At 37.0% G+C, this 9,245-nt stretch overlaps 1 protein-coding gene across 2 annotated transcripts; it reads left to right on the top strand.

The window, feature by feature from the left end:
* The first annotated feature begins 6,088 nt into the window (after positions 1-6,088).
* Positions 6,089-9,203, top strand: ccdc28a (coiled-coil domain containing 28A). Of its 2 annotated transcripts, none has more exons than XM_034017675.2 (6): positions 6,089-6,196; positions 6,826-7,017; positions 7,255-7,418; positions 7,544-7,698; positions 7,867-7,889; positions 8,554-9,203. In XM_034017675.2, the coding sequence occupies exons 2-6, from the start codon at positions 6,860-6,862 to the stop codon at positions 8,606-8,608; spliced, it is 555 nt and encodes a 184-aa protein (XP_033873566.1). In that variant the 5' UTR covers positions 6,089-6,196; positions 6,826-6,859; the 3' UTR covers positions 8,609-9,203. The 2 variants fall into 2 exon arrangements, with proteins under 2 accessions (XP_033873566.1, XP_033873567.1); XM_034017676.2 differs by lacking the exon at positions 6,089-6,196 and adding an exon at positions 6,218-6,389.
* The last annotated feature ends 42 nt before the right edge of the window (positions 9,204-9,245 follow it).

Below are 9,245 nucleotides of genomic sequence, written 5' to 3'. Positions count from 1 at the left end.
AACCTGGAACGTGGAGAATCACCTCCAACCAGTTTTAACTGAAGCGGGAGTTACCGGGTGGCTGAAGATAAATCAGGAATGGAGTTACATGTCAGCTCATGGATTTATTCAGCTTCTCTGACAGGAAAAGCATAAGTTTAAAATACGTATGGTTTTAAATAATAATAATAATAATAATAATAATAATAATAATAATAATAATAATAATAATAATGCATACTTATTGGGACTTATTTTTTAGTATTTTGTGGAGATGTAAATAAATACACATACAAAATGATTAACATTATTATTAGTGGTAGTACTAGTAGTAGTGGAGCGGTTTTTGCTTAAGTGAGACAAAACATCATTAAGCTTATTGTTAATCATGGTAAAACAAGGTAAATGCATAGTATGATATGCATGGGGTAGCACTGTAAACTGCAGAATTACTGAGCAAAATTTATGAAGGTAAACTTTGAAAGGGAAAATCATAAACAGCAACAACAACGCTAACATTAAAAGTCTAGTAAAAATGATTAATTAATAATAAAGCTTGTTGATTTGTTCTTAAAATGTAGCGCTACTATGGTGTTTATGGGAAGTCACAATATGTGCGTCATGTTAGTGGCCAAACTGTTACGATCATTTATGACGCCAGAGTTCAGCATGTAATCTTGCTGACTTTTTTCTGACAGCAGCCACTAACATACCAGCCAGTTAGGCAAGTTTATAAGTCAGAGACCTGCATGTATGTACACTGCACAAATCAGCTGAAGGAACAACATGGCTTTACCTGACAGGAGTAGTAGATGTGGCCATTACGAAAACAAAAGCAGCTGGTTGAATAATTTGTGAATCTACATTTTAGTAGCTGTTTAATAATATACGATTATGTTTGATCATTTTTAATTGTGCTTACTAACTATTCCAGCAGATAGAAACTGTAGATCCCTTTTCAACCACTGGGTCTGCTTGTGAAAAAAAAAAACTGAAGCAGTTTGAAAATTTAGCAGTTGTAATTTATGCTCCCTTTGTAACTGTGATTTTGTAGTGACTTTCCGTTTTACTAACTCACAGTTGCCACCATGCCCCAGAAATTACAGCTGGACACTACTGGTTATTTCTAAAACATTTTGGTTCAAGAAATTCAGATTTTCAGACGAAGCTCCAAAGGTTTAAAAAGGATGCTAGTTAGTAAACCAGGCAAATAATGATCAAACAACAAAACAGCAACAGAGAATTATACAAAACATACAATATTAAATATGCAAGAAATGATATATTCTATTCAATGTGCATAAGTATCCCTTTAAGATAAAAACATAAAGAAAGTTAAAAATGAGAGGAGGCCATATCATCAGACACAAATGGTGATTTCAAATGATACACTATTTTTGTTATAAGTATAACACTTTATAGAAAACACACACAGATTAATTTTCAGCAAGGTATTATTAAGTAACAGTCCCGTAAAAGCTATTTTTGAGACTGTTAATCTCTGTGGGTAATTGTTGTTGTATTTAATGGTAACACTGGTTGAAAAGATAACTAAATGTAATTTAAGTCCAACATTAAGTATTGTAGTGTGCACGGGGGTAGGCAGCAGCAGGGTTGGTAGGTGACATAATCACACACGAAGACATAAGCGCGATATACACTCTTTGCAAGTGAGCCGGTTCTTTTGTACAGCGATATCGGCGCTATGCTTTAGTGCAAAAGGTCTCAGGTTCGCGCCCGCTCTCCGCCTGTGTGTGGATTGCCTCGCCCTGTGTGATGCGCATGCCTGCGTTAACCTGTTTGGCTACAGTATTAAATATTTTGCTGTTACAGACTGGAACTAGGTAATGGCATTTCCAGGCTGGGCGGTTTTATAAATTGGCACACTAACCATGTACACTGCATGCACGTGCCTTTCTAATGCAATAATATCGACACAACCCATTTTAAGTTCTGTTTATTTAAAGATGTTATGGTACATTAATCCTGGCAACTGGACATTTTTCTCCTTTCAACGGACTCCATAAATGTGGCTGAAAATAATTTAATGCATTCCAACTCTTGGCAGTCATCGTTGCAGGAACCGATTTTGGGAGGTAAAATGAAGAACAAATATTTCAACCAGTCGTTCTGTGTCAGTTTTGAAGTTTATATATAAAGCACAAACACTCCAGGATATCTTATAGTGAGGGAGCCAAGTGGACAGCAGTGACAGTGCAAATTACTCACTGGGGCTAAGTCTCAACTAAAAACCCACCTAAAACGGAGAACACTCCCATTAGTCCTATCAGATAAAAAAAAAGGCTGGTGCCAAATCGCTGAGCCTAACCTAGCTTTTTTTTCTTGGTGTTTTCTGTTTTCCTTATTTACCACAACACTCCACGTACAATATTGAATGTTTGTTCTCTCTTATCTTGCTGTTTCCATATGTTGTGTCCAAACATTTTTTTGTATCTGGTTGAAATTATTAACCAACACTCACTAAAGCTCATGCCTGCCACCTACTGCTGCCTGCAATGATCACGTTATTTTATTGTACTTATTTTTTTTATTTTATTTTACATCAGACAGTACAGTAAGATGAACAGTCTGTTTTCAGTAAGCCCTGGTGGTGTTTAGATGTACCTCTGCTGGCCCGGTGTGCATAAAGTGAATAAACAATACTGTAACGACCCTGGGTCTGCTATAACCGCTTAAGGGAAAGTTCTGAGACCCAGGATCAACAGTTCAATTGCAGCAAGTGTTCAGGGTTGTCAGAGACGGGATAATCGCTACCAATCCGAAACTCAGCTTGCTGCGCGAGTGGTACTCAGTTGGAGCATTGTTGGCACAAACCAAGGGACAAGATGTTGTAACCATCAGGGGATCAAGAGCGGGAAGCCTTCGGCCCGTCCTACAGTGGCTGGTTCACCAACTGTCATTAGTTCTGACAGTTCGAGACAGTTTGATTTAATCAGATTCATTTTACAGGAGATTAGCAATCTATAAGTAAAAAAAAAAGAAATTAAAAATAGTAAATTGAGATGCATAATAATGTGGTCATACATGCCCCACTGATGTTCACCATTAAATGTCCATGGTTTCTGCCTTGTGTTTTGTCTCTCCATTTCAGTGAATTCATGATTCATTGACCTATTTATAAGCATATTTTGTTATTGACCATACAGAGCCCCTTTGACCTATGCTCAATTGGGATTAATGTACAGTAATGGATACCACAAAACAAAAGAATGCACTTAAACATTTATTTACAATTTTACTGATGGCAGCCTGATTGTTTTTCACTTTTTCTCAACAGTGAAAGACCTTGATAGTTTTTTTCAGATACCTTAACCATATGAAAGGGCATTTTGTGGCATTTAAATTGATATTTGATATAGAGATACTGCTTCCAAGCCTTAAAACATAGCAGCTACAAAGGAAAACAGTCCAAGTAATGCAACTGAGGCGAAATCAGTATTAAAACCATTGCATACTCGCACATATATGCTCCAGTTCAAAATCAATAAAATCAATAATTGCTTAATATTACAGAAATAAATGTATCTTGAAAGGCTAATAGTTTAGCATAATAATGCATGTTACAAAATAAGTATTTTTTTGTTATTTTCAGGTAAAAAAAGGGTTTTTAAAAAATAGCGAGAATATTTCACACAGAACACCATAAACCCTTTAAACCACCCATACTTAGCACAATAAAATCCCAGTTTATCTAAATAAAATCATCAAAGTAGTTAAAATGTGCAAACGTTCAGTAATACTAAGAGGTCAATTGTATTTTGAATAACCCTACTAATGTAAAAGACATGGTATTGTATCTGCTGTTTCATAAACACATGCAAAACATTTTTTTACCAGAGTAATAATTGATCTGTTCACCCACTATGGCAAAATCCACAGACCACTTCTTAAAAATGCATTGTCTGGCAATGTTGAGTGTGCCTATTCCCATTTTCGTTTTTATGAATTTATTCTTTTAAAAAGCAAACATTTTATACCAAACTAACTGTAAACCCCTATTTTTTCTACCGCATTTAAGTTTTAAGCTTACTTAAATAAAAAAAAAAATCTATTGATTGATCCACCAAATAATTTCTTATTGATAAAAGATCAAAAACGATGTCAGTTATTTTAGACAAAGTTTATTTTAGTTTGGCATTTCTCAGTGCTGGCAGGATGCAGACTGCTTATTTCTCTCCCTGTCTACTGCATTGTTCTTGTGAACTCGATGACTGCAGGTACTCATGATTTACCCTGCACGCTGCTGACGCTCTTCTCTCTGTCTATGTTGTCACGTGTTCCTCTTGTACACGTCAAAAGAAGTGCTGCGGTTACGAAACTGATTGAGTAATTTATTTTATCACTAGCTGAAGTACTTCAATATTTCAATATTTCATGCATGACAAATTGGGAACGGTAGCATTATGGTTTCCAATAATGTACCGATCTTGGGTGTCGCACAATGCGCTCGGACCCCTTTCCCTTTTTAACTATATATATATATATATATATATATATATATATATATATATATATATATATATATATATATATATATATATATGTATGTTTGTTTTTTGCCATTTAAAAAAAATTAAATTGTTTGTTATTTTTATTTATTTTTTGGTTATGTGAGTTTCTTTAATTTGAGATACATGGCTACTGTAGTGATCCAGCAATGGGGTTACTAAAGTACCCAGGGGGTCAAAATTGTGGATCCAAACATAGCCCTCGACCTTCCCCTGGATGAAAGAAGGGGCCGTGCAAACTTTGGTTGCACTGGCTCCAGCGGGGTCCGAATACATAAAGGAACAGACAGACAGATAAACTTTCTTCTTTATATGGCACCCCCGGCACCGGGCATTTCGGGGTCACTAAAACTCTGTGCCGGGTGTGACAGGAGTTCTACTGGGAACGGTGCAGACGAGATGCGGAAGACTACTGCGGCCGCTGCTACAGCTGCACTGTCCGCAACGGATCAGTCACACGCCCCCTCTAGCAGTTTCCCGTCCGCAGACCCATGGATAGGGTTGGGGTCGACCTTTTGGGCTTGTTCCCCTACTCAGACAAGGGGAACCGATACATTCTGGTAACCAGAAGGCAGAGACGGTGGCTGAAACACTGCTGGAGGGGTTCGTGGAAATGTGCCGACGGCTGGGCATCAGCAAGACGCGGACGACCCCCCTTCACCTGCAGAGCCATGACTTGGTCGAGCGATTTAACTGCACGATTTAACGGCACCAGAGACTGCACTTAGTGGCTGTAGCACATGTTTTTACCTGCCCAGTGTAGAGTACTGGCTTAATAAACCATGAATTTGAGAACCTGCACATCCTGTGTGAGCCTCATTATTTTTCCACGCAACGCTACAAATACTGGAGAGTTGCATGTGAAATAAAAGCAGGCTTCATATAGGCAGGATGATTCAAGCAAGCGGTTTATTAATATGGACAAGTAAACACATAAGGACTGTCTGCCGTGGACCACGCCAAAGTTAAACACTTTGCTAGCTAGTGGTGTGGCACAGCAAAACAGTAAGACATGTAACACAGAAACGTAAAGGACAAACAAACGGGACAGTCAACAAGTCCCTTTGCAGCGGAAATACCTGGGTCGTTACAATACTATTAACCATTATTTATTTATTTTATTTTTAGACTTTTGTAAAACATCACTCGAAATACATTTGTTTTATTCGATACATTAACAAAACTATTTTAATAAGTCTAATGAACACAATATATAGACTACTATACAGTAAATCATTTACACTTGTGTATTACCAACGCAATGGAAAGAAAAGTACCGTACGTCATTCATTATTATAAGAAATAGATAATTCGAGTGTAGTTCTCCTCCACTGCTGCTTAGTTTTTAAAAGCCGCACGATCGGCTGCAAGATCTGTGGAGCCAGCTTGCTGGATCTGCGTGGTATGTCATGCAAATAACTGCAGATCTGCAAGAATCTGCGTGACACTTAACTCTTACGACTGCTTGTTTTATAGCTGTTTTGCTTAATATAAAAGCCCCATGAGGCATGTTTTGTCCCTCATGGGGTTTGCAGTTAAAGTACACATAGAATTTTGGGAGCTGTAGTTTTTAGTTTTCTGCTGAAATATGAGCGTTCTTGTTAAAGAACTACAACCCCCACAACTCTATGTAAACTTAGGCTGAGGCTGAAAATACGGAAGTGGGATGTGAAGACGTAAACAAGAAGGTAAATCTGTCGGTGTAAAAGGAAATGTACTTTAAAAATACACTGTAAATAAACAGTTTAATGTCTACATTGATCTGTCTAGAATAATTAAATTAGGGTTTTGTTACGTTGGTGGTGCTATACGAAGTTAACTCGTCGAAACATTTTTCTTTTGGTTGTGCTGTTTTTGCCTACGCTACTACTAGTAGTACTAGTGAGTGTTTTGCCAAAGTGGTACATTTTTGTGCGTTAAATATAAATTAATTCATTTTTATTTTAAGAGGTTATTGTAATTTACAGTGCATATATATATATATATATATATATATATATATATATATATAGCTATTAATCGATACAATTAAAGAACAATTACAACCTGCCCATTTTCACTGGAGGAAAAATGCTGTTGTGATTATTAACATGTGGGTAGATGTAGATGCTAATCCAATATTGACCTTCAGCGTACTTGAGTTTAATTATATTTGATCATTAGTAAGATTAGCTGTTTGTTTGTGTTTCTCTCTGAACTCTGCCAGAATGCTTTATCATTTTAGTTTGATTGTTGGCTTTCTTCATTTCTCGCGCTTGTTGTGTAATTGCCTGGTGTGTAAGCAACGCCAGCTGGTCAGTTGTGGTTTCGTTTCAAGGCAGGTGGGAGCCGTGCAATAACGGAGTGACCAAATGGAGGAGAAGAAGTTAAAAAGAAAAAGCCCCAAGACCTCCACCAGCCAGGCAGCTCCCACTGGCAATAGTAAGAAAAGTGCTATGCCTACCAGTAGAAGCACAGCCTTCACCAATATGGGGGCGCAAACATCAAGTCAAAAAACAAAATTGAAAAGGTAGAGTATTCAATAATGTGTTTTTTTTTTTTTAATCTATGAACTTGTTAAACATAAAAGCGTGTGGAAATTATGCTGTCTTTGCTGTTCAATGGGGATACAAGCTACCATAAAAATAGTTCCAGTAAAGTGTAGACTGCGGTATCTCCTACGTTATTATATAATGTATTATGTAGATAGGTATTGTTATGCAAATGGTCAGCAAGACATATTGGTGTTTTGTGTATTTATGTTTAGGGGCATGAGAGATAAAACAAGATCCCAGGGTGCAGCTGGAAAAAGCACCCAGTCAGCACCAATCCAGCACTCCTTTTTGACTGATGTGTCTGATGTTCAAGAGATGGAAAAGGGCTTGCTCAGTCTCCTCAACGACTTCCACTCTGGCAAACTCCAGGCCTTTGGTAAACAGAATGGACTCGGTTGTTGAACTTTTAACATGTCCTTTTAATGTTGCAAATCAGTCCCAGTATTATTACAACCTTACAGTATACTTCAAACTATCCCCCCCCCCTGCCCCCCTGTACAGGTAATGAGTGTTCAATCGATCAGATGGAACATGTGCGGGAGATGCAGGAGAAGCTGGCTCGTTTGAACTTTGATCTCTACGGGGAAGTTGAGGAGTTGCCAGAGGACCAAAGAAAGGGGGCCAGCGACTCTAATCTGGACAAGCTGATGTCAAATGTTAGTTTGCTTGTAAAAACTTTTAGCATACTGTTTGAATATACAGGGGTCGGTAATAATTAGAAACCTGACGTCTATTGCTTGCACTTTTCTCTGAATGTGGTAATTCAAGCTTTGTGTTGTGCATTACATAATTGTGTCCTTACCACTGGTTTGTTTCTTTTTCAGCTGGAGGAACTCAGTTCTTCAATGTATCCTTTGTAAATTGTGTGTTTCCAGTCCTGTATTGAATGCATAGGAGTATGTTCAATCAATCGGATGGGTGTATTCTAAGGTATAAAGTTAAGTAAGGAGACCATTACACATTAAAAAGAACACATTCTTCCTACATAAAATACTAACTTTTCTGTAATTATAGTATTGTTATTTAAAATTATAAATAAAATCACCAGGTCTAAATTGGGCAGCAGTGTGGAGTAGTGGTTAGGGCTCTGGACTCTTGACCGGAGGGTTGTGGGTTCAATCCCAGGTGGGGGACACTGCTGCTGTACCGTTGAGCAAGGTGCTTTATCTAGATTGCTCCAGTAAAAACCCAACTGTTTAAATGGGTAATTGTATGTAAAAAAAATGTGATATCTTGTAACAATTGTAAGTTGCCCTGGATAAGGACGTCTGCTAAGAAATGAATAATAATAATAGTAATAAAGTTGCATTTAAACAACTGGACTGTTCAGTTAACTGATCGGAGGAATACAGTCCTGGACTGGACAGAATGAACTACAAGTGAGTACAACTAATCAAGGGAAAGCGTTTGTCATGTGCAGTTATGATTTGTAAATGTTATCAAATTATTGTGCATTTCCTCTGTGATCTTTGTTTGTATTGGGTGCAACCCTTAACAGATTATTTTGTTAGACAAAAATTAAACCTGGCTGATATTCAGGAAGTCCCCCGGACCTCTGGCATCTGAACATACAGACATGAACTTCATCCTAGGAGAAACTCAACAGACTTCTCAGTAATCTATCAAATCAGCACCAACTGATCTGATTTAAGAGCATGTGCAATATGACACACTTTTTTTTCAGAATTTCAGATTATAAATTGTTGATAGATGAAATGGTAGCTGGATTACAAGTTGAAAGTTAATGCTGTAGCTAAGTAAACTGGCTAAATGCTATTGTATGATTTAAAATGTAAACATATTTAAACCTGTACTGTATTTCTTTTTATCATAATGCAATTAATTTATCAAAACTTTCAGTGGATTATTAGTCTGTGCATCCATTATTGTAAAACAAGATACGTAGAAATACTAAAAAGAAACCTCACAAGATGGTGATAAAGACTTCCCATCAAAACATTTATCTAAGAATTTTACTATGGATGTTTCTTTTTAGTATTTCCTTTTTATTCTCTTTTGCTAAGTACCTGTGAAGTGTGCTTTTAACATGCCAGTTCTTATTTTATGCATATTGACTTTGGACAATCTTTTATCACCCAATCCCCCATCTATGGTAACTCAGAGTGCCAAGAATATTAAAGTGTGTACTGTGTAAACGAAATCCCTTTTTGTTTCTGTTGTTTTGTATTATTAAATTATATAT

Source organism: Acipenser ruthenus, chromosome 6 (assembly GCF_902713425.1).
Source record: "Acipenser ruthenus chromosome 6, fAciRut3.2 maternal haplotype, whole genome shotgun sequence".
Taxonomy (NCBI): Eukaryota; Metazoa; Chordata; class Actinopteri; order Acipenseriformes; family Acipenseridae; genus Acipenser; species Acipenser ruthenus.
This window is presented reverse-complemented; position numbering and strand designations above follow the sequence as displayed.